The 17,414-nt window shown below is 37.0% G+C and overlaps 2 protein-coding genes across 2 annotated transcripts; one reads left to right on the forward strand and one right to left on the reverse strand.

Annotated features, from left to right (window-relative positions):
• Positions 1 to 7,325: 7,325 nt before the first annotated feature.
• LOC148689391 (uncharacterized) lies at positions 7,326 to 9,362 on the forward strand. The gene is made up of 4 exons (XM_088689167.1): positions 7,326 to 7,501; positions 7,587 to 7,686; positions 8,393 to 8,776; positions 9,049 to 9,362. Exons 1-4 carry the CDS (start codon positions 7,401 to 7,403, stop codon positions 9,175 to 9,177), a joined length of 714 nt encoding a protein of 237 aa, XP_088545293.1. The 5' UTR covers positions 7,326 to 7,400; the 3' UTR covers positions 9,178 to 9,362.
• A 2,580-nt stretch (positions 9,363 to 11,942) lies between these two features.
• Positions 11,943 to 13,660, reverse strand: LOC148689392 (uncharacterized). Its single transcript, XM_088689171.1, has 2 exons — positions 13,234 to 13,660; positions 11,943 to 12,642 (listed from the first exon to the last, which is right to left on the reverse strand). Exons 1-2 carry the CDS (start codon positions 13,648 to 13,650, stop codon positions 12,034 to 12,036), a joined length of 1,026 nt encoding a protein of 341 aa, XP_088545297.1. The 5' UTR covers positions 13,651 to 13,660; the 3' UTR covers positions 11,943 to 12,033.
• Positions 13,661 to 17,414: the final 3,754 nt, after the last annotated feature.

Raw genomic sequence — 17,414 nt, forward strand, 5'->3', positions numbered from 1 at the left:
GTTGAGACAAATGTTTTTCGCCATTTGGGGTGGAAGAGCTTGGACCGTATGTGTCTCCTTAATTGGTGTGGACTCTAGATGCAAAATTTTGAGCTTCAATGAGCCAAATCTTTATAAAAAAAAAAAAAAAACTAACAATGGGTCTGAAACGGGTCCGAAACATCAAAAAATGGTTCGAAATAGCAAAAAATAGGCTTTATGGGTGCAAGGAGTCACGGATCTAAGTCATGAGAGCGCGAGCGCGGATCCAGGTCAACTTGACCCATGTTGACTGCAGCTGGGTTGGGCTCGCGCAGATTGGGTTTGCGCGTAGGGAGGGGGCTTTGGCCGAAGAATCTTTGATGCCAAAGTTAGAATTCTAAAACGAATGTGTATAGAAGTTTGTGGGTAGCAAATGACTTCGCTTTTTTGTGGGATAATAGAGCTATTTATAGGGGAGTGGGCGATGAAGAATAGTAGCCGGCCATATATGGTGGGTGAATAATTGCAACATATTATGTGAAACAATATCTTTCAATTAACATGGCAATTAATCCTAAATTAAATAGGAAATTTGGGAGTTACCTTTTGAATAAGGATTTGATGAGTAGGGATTTGAATAAATATCATTTAGATCACCTTTGACTCTTACTTGATTGAGCCGTTATTATCCGTTGCATGTGCGTAGAAATCCCGTTGTGCCTCGAGGGTAATTTTTTATTTTTTGCCAAAAAATTCACATATCACCTCTATAATTTTTTTTGATTATTTTTTACTCCAAAAATTTGGCAAGGGACCTAGTTGACCTGGCCTTGTCCTTATTTTTCTGGGAGAATATACATTATCTGATTTCAAGAGCATAAGAAAGTTAAAGAATTAAAATTCAAAGAAGATTAAGAAAAAAATTGAAAGGTTGTGTACTGGCCGACCAAGGCCTGCATGAAACCACATTACCAATTAAAGACAAAACTGAAAGGCATGTATGCATTCAAATTGGTACAAATTGGTACAAGAAAGAAAATTCAAGTAAGACTAAGACTCTAACTCATGATCAAAGACATGTTGGCATTGGAAAAAAAAAAAAAAAAAAAAAAAACGGTCTATTAGAAGTATTAGGATTTCCAACCAAAATTAAATCATACCTAAGAAATTAGGCGCGACTTCACCTTCACCTCTTTTCTGAGCCATTGACGTTGTTTTACAGGTTTAGTTTCAGTCTTCGCGTTCAAGCTTTTTTTTTATTTTATTTTCTGTAAAATCTAATTTCAGTTAAACCCTAAATTATACTAGATGTCCGTTGAATAAGATGTAATTTGAATTGAAATGATGAATTTGACCCTTCATATGATAGTCACGTACGTTTATTTAACGGAAGACTAACGGAAATTTGGATTTGGATCTTAATTGCTAACAAGGTCCACCACGAGGGTTTAATTAAAAGCTTTTTCACCATGACGTTCACATCGAAAGTGGCGTGTCACCATAGGGATCACAAAAAAAATTTGGCCCTCTATTTATTATTAGCATGCAAGCCGCACATATTAGGATAAAACGGAACTCTCCATTAATTGTTAGCACGTGGAGTTACATGTGAGGCTAACTTTATATTTTTAGTTTCATATGTGAGACTCAAGTGATAACAATTAACGGAGAGGATGAAATTTTTAATTTTGGGTCTAAATCCTAACAGACTTTACCACATGGGCTTAAATTCTAATTTTTTTACCACAAGGGCTATCTTCCAACCACTCTGTCACCATAGACTAATAATCCAATTAAGCCATTTGAGAAATGATGGACAAGAAATGTACTTGCCCAATACCAAATTCCAGTCAGTGGCTTTTAAGTGAGATATTGCAATGTACAATTGATATTGAAAGGAAAGAAGAAAGAATTAAAAAAAGATGGACAAGGTGATTACATGAGGCGGTGGAGATATCTTAGGAAAGAATCTCAAGTCGATTTGATTGGAACTCCTATTTTTTAGCAAACTTGGACGGGAGACACAAATATTAAAGGGAAGATACGAGCAGCAAAGAAGTACTTCTTCTGGCGCGGTACAAGGGAGCGGGAGATCATCAGCAATTTGGTTTCTCTTTTCCTGTTTTATTTTATGTAAATTTCCTTTGTAGGACTACTATGAATTCTTTGTTCATGGGGTTCTAAACTCTTAACTAAGGCTAAGAGGAAGCCCTAATTATGATTACTCTAGTCTTATAAGGGGGCGTTTGTTTGCCCTCACTAACTTGGACTGGACTGGACTGGACTAGCTATTAGTCCAATACTGTGTTTGTTCCATGCTGGGACTAACATTAATGAGACTAAAGGGGACTAGCATGGACAAAACCCTTCACTAAGAGGTCTTAGTGAGACCCCCCAATAACCATGGGACTAGCTAAGACTATCCTCTATTTCTCGTCCTTGTCATGCTTAACGACCACTCCCGACAGACTCCTCGTCATCACCGGTCACCTAGATCAATCATTAACTTCCCGACTCTCTTTCAGATCCATTTCACAACCAACTTTCATATAAAATATACCAAATTGAAGCTGGGAGTGACAAGATTACGATTTTACTTGAATCAAGGCCAAAATGTGGTCGAATGTGGCCAGAAAATGGCCTGGAAGTCTCGGCCTGTTTAGGCTTCTTCAAATCCATGAAAAATTCGAGCATGCAAAGCTAAGATCTCGGTCCAGGGATGGTGATGAATTTTTTTGGCGGTGCCAACTTCATCCAATTTAATGAGGGTTGGCCAAAAAACACATCGGGAAACCTGCAACTCGTCGGGAAAATTGGAGCCGTGAGGTTCCGTTCGAACAACGCATAGCTATAGAGGGAGGGATGATAGAGAAATAAAGACTGGAATCAATAAGGAGTTTGACCAGGAATGAGAAAGAGACATGAATTGAGAGGTCTGAGAGGAAAAAAAGAGGTACAGGGTGGGAGGATGAGAGAAGAGGAAAAGAGTGGGACAGAAATGGTAGGAAAAGATGGAGAAAAAGATAAGATCATAATAAAATATTAATAATTTATATATTAAATAAAATAATATTAGAATTTGTTATTATCCAGCTTCTTAGTCCAATACTGCATCAAACGCTTCACTAAATTAGTTCAGTTTAGTCTAGTCTAAGCCAGTCCAGTTTAGTCCTTGAAGCTAATCCAGTCCGAGATAGTCTGGTGTAACAAACGCCCCCTAATTGTTCAATCCATGGATTTCAGATTGATGATTAATTTTCATTCACGAGTTGAATTGCAATTTTGATATTTGGTACCATTGAGGCTTTCTACAATGCAAACTTGGGGATAAAAAAAATGGAGTTTTAACGAAACATTCTTGGTACTGTTCACTTTTAACAAAAAACCACATTTTTACCTTTCCCAGGTACTATTCACTACACCTTTATTTGTCATTTTTCATTAAAATTAAAATTTTTTTGGATTTTCTTTAGTTTTCTTCAAAAAAAAAAAAAAAAAAAAAAAAACCAGTCCCAGATTTCATGTACCTTTTATTCTTCAACTTGTTTGTATTCCTGTTTTGCTGGGCCAATTGATATGTTATGCTATCAGTTTGATCTCAATTTAATATTCCTGCCTAATTTCGAACTTGTTTGTATTCTTGTTTGTATTCCTTTATGATCGTTCATCCCCAATCTACACCCAGCCTCGGTATTTACCTCCATCCAAAATGCTTGATGTTGATATCACAGATAGTCTGAGGGATGTGTAATAAAGGTAAGCTCTTTGTAGAAAAATTCAGCATTTTGCTAAATTGTTCCAATATGATGTCGTATCCTAGTCCCGTGTTCTCTTCAATTTCAGAAAAACTTGCATCTTGTTAGGAATTGGCTCGTCAAAGATAGTGTCCTATTTTGTTTAGGATTGTATAAGGGAAAGTAAGGGTGCACCGATTCTTCTCCTGCAACGACTAGGAAATAATCAAAGTTTCCTCGTACAAATGGATTAGGAATCCTAAAAGCCTAATTGGAATAGGAAAGAAAGTCTACTTTCTTATTCCATATAGAATAGGAAACTTAATCCTTACAGCATGTAAACCACACTCTATACTTATAAGGTGCGGCAAGGCTAGGGAATTAAGAGAGAAAAGCCAGAGACAGCCGAGAGAGACAAAGAGGAATTAGTTTTAGGGTTTTGCATTGTAACTCTATTATTAATCAAAGAAGTAGTGATTTCTCTACCCTAGGGAAATCATAGCTGGCCATATGCAAAAGTTCTTCTGAACTAGTATAAATCTTGTATGTTTCTCCTTATTCTCTAATTTGCTAAGTTTAGTCAATTGTTGGATATATCAAAGAGCAAGATCCAGAGGGAGTCAAAATTATGACAATTTGTATTCGAGGGCTTGGTTCAACGTGTTATGCGATGTCAAAATGAAAGGCGACCGCGTACCTAGGACCTAAAACCTCTTGATGGAAAAGATGACTTCATGGACTAGCAAAGGATGATGAAGAATGTATTGATAGAGCATGATTTGGATGATGCACTCGTTGGTGAGAAGTCTACGACCATTGCTTGGACCAAGGTTTTTAAGAAGACCAAGAACTCCATCGAGATCCATCTCACAAGATCAGTTAGGTCCCACATCACATAAAAGATGACTACTAAGGAAGCATGTGACAAGTTGGAGAATATTTATATGGGCAAAACCGTGTCCAAGAAACTATTTTTCAAAGATGAACTATTTGGGCTTTGACTAGAAGAGGGAGGTGATATTGCAGGTTCCAGAATTCTATAGCCAATCTTCAGAAGGTCAAAGAAACATACAAGGATGATGATATGGCTATGGTCTTACTAAGGTTTGTACCTTTGTCTTTCAAGCACTTTCGAACAACTCTAATGTTTGAAAAGGAGGCCCTGAAGCATGAAGACGTAATTCAAGCCCTTCAGTCATATGCTAAACTAGATGATATAATTGAAAGCTCTCAAAGTCTTTATGCCAAAGGCAAAGAGAAGGGGCAGAAAAAGACAAAGGAAGAAATGAAAAAGGCATACAAGAGAACAAAATCCAGACCAGCCCTTGTGGAGGCACTTTTATACTAGACAAAAGAAAAAGTGTTTGCCACAAGAGTGATGTTTGATGAGAATAGAAAAGAGCATGACATTGTCGTGGAGAGCTCAACGTCCACCTCAAAAGACCCCGAAATGTCGATCAGCATAGATGGGATTATGTTGATTCATGTCAAGAATTAGCAGCGGAAATTCACGGGGAATCAGACCGTGCTGGAGAACATGCAACCGGTGCAAGTTTTCTAGGACGGTCACAATTGGCTTTTGAGACAGGGCACGAGCTACTTATTTTCAAGCCAGGGCCGCCAAAATCAGGGAGCGATCACGTCAGAGATGGCAACGACGGCATAGACAGTGATAATAGCAGTCCTTATTATTCATTCAACTCAGACTAGTAACTCAACATCTTCTGACTTCTGCCTGTTTCTTCATGCATATAAGATTGATTAAGGGAAACTAGCTTATAGAAAAAAGAAAAAAGAAAAAGAAAAAAAAAAAAAAAAAACAGAAAATGGTTGTAAAATTGTAAATTATGGCCGTATAATTACTTCATATATAAGGGTACTCTAATATTCATTTGATAATTTGTAAATTGAACTTTTTTAATTGTTGGTGTCACCCGTTTAGTGCTGTTATACTGGGTAGCCTTTGGTAGGGCAGGTATTTGGAGGATGATGAATGGTGGGAGGCATATATAATAATGTAAAATTGTATTCAGATTATATATGCAGGAAATTAAGAAAATTAAGGTCTAGAAATGCTATTCCATGATCTCCTACTTATTCTTGCAATTTTTCAAGTGGATTGATTATTATATTCTTGCCATTTTTATTTTCTCAGTGTGGAAAATTGGAGGGGTATTGGTATAATGTGGGCATGGCTAGGGTTTAAGAACCGATATTACTGTTAATTTTTCAGGATAAGAAAGTGAAAAGAAAATGCTTCGAGTCAATATTCAAGTATCAAAAGTTACAACACTGAACGAACATGTTCCAAAATTTAATTGTAGCCCAAACCGTTACAAAAGGGTGGAAATTGACTCATTTTACACTTGTTTCGATAGATTAATCCAAGGCAAGTCATGAATTACTTTTGATTTTCTTATTCACTGGTGTTAAATTGGTTGAAGTGGAAAAAGTTCAACAAGATCAAGTCAAGAGACTCTAGCAAATTAGGGTTTACATATATGAAATTTTAGCAAAAAATTCATCCAAATTTTGAAACCACCTGGAATTCAGACTAGCTAAGCTGCTTCCAATTTCAACAAAACCTCATCTGTCTTAATTTTTAAGCGATGTATGTCAAAACATCATTGTATTAAATTTGAATATTTCCTAATCTAACTTATTTTCATTTTATCAATAAATAATATGTGACGTTTGTATGTTGCTTTGAAAAAGTGTACAATTCTTTCACTTTTTTGGGAAAAAAATGTATAATTTAACTACTCGTTGAAATTGTATGAAAAAATAAAAATATGTATGTATGATCGTAAAACGCGTATTAAATAGCATTGTACTTTCATATCTCATCACCGCACCACAGCGAAGTACTCTTTGTTGGCTCCGATGGACGGAGGAAGCTAGGTTGGCCAAAATATATTTATCAGTTCAAACGTGATGTGCCATTAATTTTTTAGAATAAGAAAAGATGGAGAAAATTTCTCAAGCCAATATTCAAGTATCAAACATATATCACGCGGTGTGCCATTAATTCTACACTTGATTTGTTAGAGAAATTGGTCTGTTCTACTCATTTGTCACTTGAAACAAGATTTGAATCGTACTGTACTTTCTAAAATTGAAAAGTCGTCACTTAACTCCTTAAAAGTTGAATTCTATCTCAATTGGTCTTCTTTTTGTCTATCTACAATCTAATTAAGTTGGGTTCTATGACTTTCAAGGATTAGTGAGAAATTTTTAAAATGATAACGCGAGATTTTACCTTGACGTCATAAACCTTACCCCAGAAAGAAGAAAAAACAAATGCCATTGATTTAGTTAGTCAATATTACGATTTAGTGGTATTACTCTTCACTTGGAAGTGAGAGGTCTTAGATTCGAATCTCGTGGATAGCGAATTCGATACCAAATTAGGCTGCTCATTATGTGGTTTAGCCGAGTTCTCCCTTCATTTAGTGTAAAAATATCAATGTACTAAAAAAAAAAAAAAAGCCACTGATTTTTTTTTAGATAGGATTTTATTATATAAACTCCACACACACACACACAAAAAAAAAAAAAAAAAAAAAAAAAAAAAAAAAAAAAAAACCCCAAAAATTAAAATAGAGAAAAAAGAAAAAAGAAAATAAAATAAGCGGCACTCGATCTCCTATATATTGCTAGTGCGTGCACCTCCGGACATTGGTTAGGAGAAACAGCAGAAAGAAAATGATGGTCGGTTCGAAGGTAGTGTTTCTGCTGAGAGACTCAGAGGGCTTCGGCGAAGCCATCTCAGCTGCTTTCCGCCGAAATCCAAGCAATTCTACTGTGTAAGATCTCTTCCTATCAACCCTTTTAAGTTTGAGATCAAATTCATATTATATCGATTGATGTCGATGCGCCAATTTGTTGCAGAGAAGAAAGTTTGGAGCTTTCATTGGAGCGCTATGGAATCCAAAATTGCAAAGCTTCTGGAATCCTTCACCACTTCCTCGATCCCCAGGGCCAATATGAGGTTCCCCTTCTCTCTCTTCCTCTCTCTCTCATGGAATTGTTTAGGACCCAGAAACGGGTTTGTATTCATACAGATTCTGTCTCGTATAGATTAGATTCTATGTGGGATTTGGGTGTTGAGAAATGGGTCGTGTATTTTCTAATGGAATGTGCACTAGTTTTTATGGTGAAAGTGAAATTTGGAACAATTTGGGGTTTAGATTGTGTGTGATTGAAATTGAAAATGATGCTGGTTTTTCAAAACCATGTGGGGTATAAAATCGAGTCGGTGTTATGGAATTGTGAGTGATCTGTGAGGTCTAAAGGGACTTGATTGCAGGCGTTTTTCAAAGAATGCTTGTAGGTTTGGTTTCTATGCCCATAGCGGTTGAAACCCATTAAATTACTTTGTAATGGTTTTGTTCCTTTGTGGTTCAGAACTCATGCTGTGACGATAACAGTGGAAGGTTCCACATTATTTTTTTATGCAGTTTTCTGTTTTTCATAAAGTTTATCGATCTACCACTGCCCTGAAATGCTTTAGTTGTTAGGATGTGAGCCAACAACTCTGATATTGTGTTGAAGTTTGTCGGTTTATTACTATTTCCAACAGCTTGAGTTACTAGGACAGAGTGAATAACTATTGTATTTATCTTGTAACATATCTTGAAGATAACAGATTAGGGGAACCTTATAAAAAAATTTCTCTTCAATTTTGTATTTTTCAGGTGTCTGTGCTGCTTATGGAATACTATGAACCGCCAATACTAGCCTGCGCTATTAATGAAGTTCTAGCGCAATTAGCAGGGCGGAATTCATCCTCAGTTCCTACAGTCGTTGCCCCATTTTTCCTAGAGTCATCCAAGCTAAAGGGGGAAAGTAAATCTGCAACAAAATTTGAAAGCAAATGTTCACTTTATGGTATAAGGATTGGTTCAGAAACAGCCATAAGCAAGGCTATGGCAACCAAAACCCAGAAGCCACCGCCATCCTTGCAGATTCATCATGAACCTTTGGCTTGCTTTCTTCAGTTGGTCCGTGTTTTGAAGTTGCCAACATATGTTCTTATCGGGCAAAGAGGTCAACGCATTTCTGATAAAGAAGAGTTTCAGGTATACAGTTTTTTTCTTTTTTTTAATTACTTTATCTAATGCAACTGTCAACATTCAGTTTACCTAGAATTGTCGTGACATATGACTGATTTCAAGTTGGGTTTGGAGGCCATTATGTGATAGTAATTTTTATTTCTATGATTTGCTTGAGAAATGAATGGGAAAAAAATTAGTGTTTGCTCAGTTTCTTTCTCTTCCTTTTAGTTCTCTATGAATCTTTCTGTTTCCCGAGTGTATGTATATCGTCTAACTCTAGATGGTTTCTTTTTCAGATACTTTATGAGATTGGAGAACTTTTAGCAAGCACTTTGAACCTTTCCTTTTCAAGAGACAAGATCACATGGAATCCAACAAGAAAATCAAAAGACGATGGGGAGCCTTGGCGTGCATTATATGGTTAGACCTCTACTGTCTGTGACATTAGAGGTTGAGACAAGATCTATCGTCGGGTGCATCAGGTTGAAAAAAGTTTCAGTTCATACTGTGATTGGTAGATCTATGTTCAACATCATAGTGCTTAAACTTTCATTTATGGATTATATATTAAGGATGATGGGATAATCTGAATGATTAGTTCATGTGCTTATCCTGTTGGGTGCCTATTCGAACCTATATGTTGAGCAAAAATTGTACACAATATGTAAACAAATAATTCACTCGACACAATTTCACCCTCGTCCATTTTTTCGAAGAGAGTTTTATTAATTGGAGTTCGACCCATTCTAGGCTACGCGCCTATTAATTACAACCCTTCTTTTGGGAAAGGAATACCCTTTGATTCCAATATGAATAAATCGTAACTTGGGGATTTGAGTGTTTATTTGATTTTGTGACTGCACCTAGATAGAGCCCTAGGTTGCTTATGTACCCTCATTGAGGGATCAGGTCACTCGTAGTTCCTTATGTATTTGTTGGGGTTTGATGTCTTATACAGTTTCAGCTTGTGCAGGTAAGGAGCATTTGATTCCTTGTGTAGTTTTAGCTCGTACGGGCAAGGACTTTGAGCCATTGGAGCGTTTGATGCCTTGTGCAGTTTTAGCTCGTGCGGGCGAGAACTTTAAGCCATTGGAGTGTCAAGTAAAATTAATGGTTATATTTGTGATGAACCCACTAATAATTTGGTATTTGACTTTGTCTTGGTGCAGTGCATCTCAGACTTCATGAATAATTTTAATTTTGATGGAGGCCATATTCATGAAGGCCACATGACTGGCATGGAGGTGTGCTTTTATTTTTCCACTGTAGCTTCTTTCTTTGCACAATGCACTCAAAGAGTCAAAATTGGAGTAGTACTTGAGGGAAAAGAAAACGTTGGCATCTGTTCCCTTTCTCTTTTCGCCGTTGCTTTTATCCATGTGATGCTTCCTTCCATCCTTTTTCTTTCTTGGACAAAAGACGTAGAGGTAGTAATTCAGAGGTTTTTGTCTTGTTTCTTCGTAGGCCAATAGCCTCATTATTTTAAGTATACTTTTGCTGGGACTTTCCTAATTGTAGGAAGACATCATTTTCCTTTTTGGTTTCACCACCGAAGCTTGCTGCAACACCCACGTGATGAACAATACGTTTTCTTCTTTTCCCCTCTATTTTCCATTTTCTACTGTAGCTTTCTTTGTTCTTTTGTTGTCCCAATTTTAATGGGATCTTTACAAAAGACATACAACAACCCAGCAGATATGGTCCTTGAAATCATAGTGGAGATTGCTTTGTTCATCTTCATTACTTTTCACTTCCCATATTTGCACGGGAAGAAAATAAATGAACGACGGTGGGTAAGGGGTCGCCCTCCTCTCATTTGCTGCAGCCATCAGAGTCGGTGGTTTCTTTCCCCTCTTTGAAGACTTGAATTTTCCAAGTCTCGAATAGTACTGCATGGCTGTCGGGTATGGCTGCAGGAACTTCACAGAGAGCTTTTGAGCTTCTGCAATCTGTTTTACGGTGCAACATTAGAGCCACTTCCGCAGCATCCTTGGACCTGGGGACTTTTTCTTTCCTCAAATTCTCGGCTTTCTTGCCTTCGGATGTCCTTCGCATTTTCTGAAGGCTTTGGGTTATTCTCGCCACTGTCGATGGGATGGGAATGGCTCGCAATGATTGGTGTTGCATTTTTTTGCCTTCTTTAACTTCTTCACATTGACCACCGCTGCCATCTTCTTACGTCGAATTTGTTGATGGTCTGGACCCGCGCGCCCAACTACATCGCTTGGTTCACCGTCCTCGGATTGCGGATTGCGGATTGCACTGCCCTTGGGCTTCTTCCGGAGGACTGCCGGAGACAACGGTTGAAGAGCGGCGGTGTTGCAGTTTGGTTGCTGCAGTGCAGTGATCACTTAGACTTGGAACTTTACGGGGTGGTTTAGACCACCCACAAGAAATTCATGGAGTTGACGGTAGTGGTGGGGAGCGGATCACTTAGATTGATTGGAACTTCACGGGGTGGTTTAGACCACCCTGAAGAAATTCATGGGACTAACGGCAGCGGCGGGGATGGGAGAGGTTGAAGAAACAAATTGTGTTTTTGTTTTCCTGCAAAGCCGAGAGAAACCAAAGAAAGAAAGATTTAGAAGGATAGATTTTATACCTTTAAATGCTCTGTAGCTTCTCCTGCTCTTTGTTCTTGCGTGTAGCACATGATATGCTCTCCCTTTTTTTTCTCTGTTTCTCTTTTGCTTTTGTTCTCTTGCTTTGCCTCTCCGACTGTGCCCTTCTCTATTGTCTTTTTTTGTTCTCTTTTGCTTTTGTTCTCTTGCTTTTGCAGTCAATCTCCCCTTTTATAGACAGGGTGACAGGAAGAGTGGGGTGAGAAAGTCGGTTGTTTTTCATCAACTCCCTTTTTCACGTTGGAGGAAATGGACAACTCCTCACACGTTCCAGCAACATGGTTCTTTAATTTTTCTGATTTAATTCATTTTTTATTTGTTTTAAAAAAAACATGAATGGTGTAGATTTTCTTGGTTAATCTTCACCGTGGATTTTAATTGCCAACATCATCTCCACTTTCCTTGAATTGAGGAACCATTTTTTTTTACCCCAACACTGTAATGTAATAACTACAATCAAATCATTCATCATACAATAAAAACGAATCAGGCAATACACTAAAACAAGACATCATTTATTAATACAGTCTAGTGGTGTTCCTCTTTACTTATAAGTGAGAGGTCCCACATAAACCACCAATTTATTCCTTAATATATAATTCATCGAATCAGTTACACCCCTAATTTTAGGATCTCACATAAACAGATACAATAAGAACTTTACAACCAACGTTCCACATTCCTATTAAATATTCCTTTTCCAAAAGTAGAAACGGTAATTTTAACTAGGAGGGGGAATTGCATCCAAGCAAATAAAGTGACTGGAACACTTGAAAGAAGTATGGTCGGAATCACAATCCAGGACTCCCGACGAACTATAATTAGAAGGCCAGCAGAAAATGCAATCATCATGGTTGCGATAGCAAAAAAAAGAGTGGCAAGACCAATTATCATCGTTGTGGGCAAGGACTTCAGGAAATCATCTTCTGCGTAACGTGACGTGAGAATTCCGAGAAACGTCAACGTTGCAGTCGTGGAAGAAAATAGTGATATAGCATCTGAAATCATAAATAACATTAACAATTTTTCATCGATGAATGTGGGAAAGCCAGTATCTCCATTTCCTCCAGGAATTGTGATTACTGCAGCAAACATAATGGTAATAATAAGAGCACCTACAACAGTGTAAGAAGTTGCAGTCTCTTTCATCCATTTTTCTCCTTCCTTTAGCAATTCACTGTGATTCTTTGTAAATAGTTCCCTTGGTGTCAAAAGTTTATCTTTGTTCCTATACTCACGACACTTAGGAGGTAAAATAGTCGCTACTTCCTGCATTGCATTGAACAAGTACTGACATATGAGAGCATAATATATAATTTTCTATAATCTTTATTATATTAGGATTAACTACCTACATTTTACATTCCAAAATTTGTAACTTGTGTTAGGTTGTGTTAATTTAAACATTTGTACTGACATATGAGAGCACCTACAATTGACCACGAATCACGTTGTTCAATTTTAACATTCTACGCATTAAGGCTTTAAGATTGTGTTAATTTTACAACTTGTGTTAGGTTGAACATCTGCTTACAATAAATCGAAAAGGCAAATAACTCTCTTTCAAAATGCAGCTAGCACCTTGAATGCAAGAAACTTTTCAGGAAAACAAACTAAGATTGACATCTGGTACGTGGACAAGGGGACTTATAGTTTAGTTGGTTAAGAGCATTTTCCCGAAGTGCCGAGTCCAATTCTTCCCTCCCTCCCCCAGTACCTAATAGTTGATGATGGATTTGGATGATTATTACAAAAAGGGAAAACAAATTCAGAACCTCCCAAACACTTAATTTGATTCTTTCAGTTTATATTTCATATAGGCAATGTAATCAAGAATTATGTCGAGTGAGAAATCCTAACCTTGTACCATTGTAGTTCACGCTGCATTTGCAATGCTACACCTGGAATACGATTAAGTTGTGCTTGTGCAGATGGGGACAACAACCCAGCCATATGTAGCTTGTTATTAAAATCTCTATCAGCAAGATTTGTCACCCAGTCTTTCGCAGAGATCCCATATAGAAGGTTATAAATCTTTTCTTGACGACATTCGATGGCAACGTGAAATATGCCCCTTACCTTCTCATTTGTTGCCCACAGAAGTTCAGGATTTGCTTTACACATATAAGTAACAAATTCCACGTTCCCCCTCCTAACAGCTAGGAAGATTGCCGAACGCACATAGGGAGAACTCATTTGTTGCATATCCCAATCTTTATTTATCTCTTCGCACATGAGCTTTAAAAATGCAAGTGAGTGGACATGGACAATCTTCATTTCATATATGCGTTTGATTCCTGAGATGACATTTAAAACCCAAATGTTGAGGGCATAAACTGTTTTGGATAATTGATTTGAATTCAAATCTACAACAAATAAAATTGTTACTAGCATACCAAGTATCTCAACAATTTTCGAAACAAGCCCTTCCTCTTGTTTTTTTTAATAAGAAACAAGCTGTTCCACTAAACGTCCCACTGCAATGGAAAAAATGTTGGTGAAACTTATGGAGCATGTTGTTAGATATATGACCGACCTAATGGAACTTGTATAATGGAAATCCAATGTTTGTACTTTGTAGACCAAGAAGGGTTTCATAACCCTAGAGGTGCCTCTTTGACCAATAGTTGACTTTTCAACCAACATGCCTCAAGTCCTATTCTAGGATTCCATTAATAGCTCGTTTACGTAACCGTAATCAAAATAAAAGGAATCAGATTGAGGAGAAACTGAATTGATGAGGAGTTGGAATGAGAAAAAGTCAGAATCAGATTCCTGTTGAGGCTATTTACTTAAATTGGGTGGAATCGGACTAAAGTTGAAACTGAGTTCATATAAGTTGTTTACTAATTCATCTCAATCGGAATATAAATTAATATAATTACTAAAATGCCCATTTCCATAATAAATTATTTTATGGTCTAATTTTTTTCCATTATTTTATATACTAATTAAATTGTTCGTATATAATTAAACTTTAATTAGTTTTATTCATTTTTTTCCTATGCATTTCAAATAAATTATTATTACTCTTTTTTTATTAGTAAATAAGTTATTTTATAGTCTAATTAATAGAAAACATTAATTAATTTCTTATTAAGAGAAAAATAAAAAACAAAAAAAACCTTGTCAAACTTATCTATTACCGTAGCACTCTCCATCTCTCTCTATTCCCCACCGCCACACTCTCTATTCTCCCACCGTAACACTCTATCTCCAATGCATCTCAGGCAACTCCTGATAAAGAACTGAGCCACCACCACACCATAACTCTTTCACTCACTTCCAGTGTTCTGATTACAAAATTCTCTAGAGACAAACAAAGAGAGATGGTTGCGAGTGGTTGCAGTGGGCATGAGATGTGGCCCTGGACGGGGGAGGGTGCGGTGGTGAAGGGATGAAAAATTTGCAGAGCTGAGCAATGTCTCTCTGGTGAGATGAAGGGCCATGTTGGAATACTAAAAACCAACTGATGACACAATTGGTAAAACAAGTCCATTCCAATTACCAACTTCTTTCGGAATCCAAATCCCTCCCTCGTATAGGGAGTCCAAATCCTCCAAAAACAAGAATTGGATTCCATAATTTAGATGGGACCCACATAAAATTTAATTCCTCCATGTTAAGTAAACAAAGAAGTGTTTCGTAATTAGAAATTAATTTCGTATTTTATTTCTGATTATAGGTACGTAAACATGTTATAAATATGAGGGTCGTTAGACCTCACACATATAAGTTTACATTTCTTGATAGTACATTGTCTCGGCCACGGGAACCATGAGAACTGAGAAGTGAGACATGTATACTTTGGCTTGATTACTTTTGACGGAACATGGCTTTTGTGCCTTTACAGAAGCTACCAAACATGGTCCTTGTGTTTAGTATATTTAAATAATATGTAAATTTTGTATAAAAATATGGTGCCTGTTGTGTAAAATAAAATTTTAAAAAGTTATGGAAAAAAAGTTATTAATCCTCTCTCTCCTCTCTCCTCTCTCCCCCTCGAAGAAATCCCTCCTGCATCCTAACTCCCTTTTCTCTTTCACGCAACGGCGCTGTTGTCCACCGATCACCAATGATCGTCAAATTATACATTCAGAATCCTTTTCTCGCCCTCTCTCTGTTATGAACTGAGGATTGTGATTATCTTAATCACAAATTAAGAGTCAAGTTAGTTGTAATTGAGGATCTTACTTGTTATTAGGGAAATTAGTTAGAAATGCCAGCTGGTAGTAGTCACACTACATGTATAAGAGCACTTGCTCTTTGGTTTGTAAGGAGATCAGAATTTACAAACAGAAATACAAAACCAAAAAACAATTCAAGAGCTCTGCTCTCTCTCTCTTCCTTCCCTCTCGATCCCTCTCTATCCTCTGTGACTTGCAGGTTGATTAAGGGGTTAGAGATTTGGATCTATCACTTTCCAAACCCCAGGCTAGTTTCTACAAATTCGTAACCAAATTTCCTCAATTTCAGATCTAAGAAATGTAAGGATTTTGATCGGCTTTTGTGTGTTTTGTAGGTATGGGATAGGCGGGACGGCGAAGAACGGAGTTGGAGTGGCGTCGATGTGTGTGATGAGGCCGGAGCTGGCGGTGAAGTCGAGCCGGTGGTTATGGCGCGAGTTTTGTGTATTTTTGCATTTTCAATCTCGATTTTACACTGCTTCAATTTGAATTAGGATTTTTTGTTGCTGTTTTGTTATTTTAATCTGTCACTGGTTGTATAGATTGCAATACAACATCAATTGGATTGTTGAAGAGTCAAGTTTTCTTGGTGTAATTATTGTTCTACCTAGATGCTAAGAGTGTGAACATTGATTTGATGCTTGTGTGTGTGTGTGTGTGTACATACATATATATACATATATATATATATATATATATATATATATATTTATATTTATATGCAGGTGGAGCGGAGGTGAAAGCAAACAAAGATGTTCCACAGATACGTAAGTTGTTTATCTATTTTCAATATATTGTTCTTAGCTCATCACGTTTTCTTTCAAATATGTCCTGTAAAAGCTTTATTTTTCAATTCATAAAAAGTTGCGGGACTCTTAAAAGTTATAGGCAAGAAGGGAATGTGGTAAAGTGAGCTTCATTGCATGAAAAATTGGGGTCCATCGCCTGTGAGTAATGCATTGAGTTTTTTTTGGTAGTAATGCATTTTTTTTGTTTTGGCCCTTGAACATCACTGGAATATGTGGTAGTTGATATCATATCTCTTCGAAGGGATTTGGCCTTACTTTTGCCAAAGGTGTTGATATCATATCTTTTCAACTGTTTCTTAATTTAAGTTTTTATTTTTTCAATGGGTTAAATTTATCTTACATTTGCCGGTCTCAAGCTCAGATAAAGGAGGAGGAAGAGGGCGTCAGGTAGTTAACAGCCGGCACTCCTATCTTATGTCGAATCCTTGGGATGCGATCATACCAACTCACATGCATCGGATCTCATAAGAACTCCGAAGTTAAGCGAGTCTGGACGAGAATAGTACTAGGATGATGACCTCGTGTTGCATCACCCCACAGCTGACCCCACCTAATAGGAAAAGGTTTTGTTGTGTTGTTATTTTTTTAATGGGATAAACAGCTAACGATGAGAATTGAATTTTTAAATAGAGTACTTATTTATAGGAAGCAGGGTCTTAGAGAAAATTGTAGTAAATTCAAATTCATTATTGTTATTTTCCTTTTTTCACAGGTTCCTGAAGCTTATGATCGGCCTCTCTTCTCATGTATTGATATAACCTGGTAATGTCACAGGTGCGATCAATATTTTCGAAAGATGATTGTGGCGTGGGGAATCCAAATCATGCAATCATCTTCTCTAGTCAGTAAGTGCTATAAAGTCAAAAAGGGTAATCATGATTGTATTTTATGCTATTCATTTTATGGGTCTATAAAAACATGTCAAACGCATTTTATACTCGTTTTGTATCCGTAAAATGAAAAATTATTTTGCAACATTACCAAACATGCACTTATCCTCCCACTAATCTCCACAAATGAAGAAAACTCTCCCAATAATCTCTCC

This window comes from Pyrus communis, chromosome 17 (assembly GCF_041283825.1).
Source record: "Pyrus communis isolate YQ-2024b chromosome 17, ASM4128382v1, whole genome shotgun sequence".
Taxonomy (NCBI): Eukaryota; Viridiplantae; Streptophyta; class Magnoliopsida; order Rosales; family Rosaceae; genus Pyrus; species Pyrus communis.

Bases quoted from the DNA above. Each gene is read 5' to 3' on its own strand.
- LOC148689391 (XM_088689167.1), top strand. From the start codon at position 7,401: ATGATGGTCGGTTCGAAGGTAGTGTTTCTGCTGAGAGACTCAGAGGGC. The intron at 7,502-7,586 runs GTAAGATCTCTT...AATTTGTTGCAG, and splicing joins AATCCAAGCAATTCTACTGT to AGAAGAAAGTTTGGAGCTTT. The intron at 8,777-9,048 runs GTATACAGTTTT...TTTCTTTTTCAG, and splicing joins CTGATAAAGAAGAGTTTCAG to ATACTTTATGAGATTGGAGA.
- LOC148689392 (XM_088689171.1), bottom strand. From the start codon at position 13,650: ATGAAGATTGTCCATGTCCACTCACTTGCATTTTTAAAGCTCATGTGC. The intron at 12,643-13,233 runs GTTAGGATTTCT...AATGCAATGCAG, and splicing joins GTGAACTACAATGGTACAAG to GAAGTAGCGACTATTTTACC.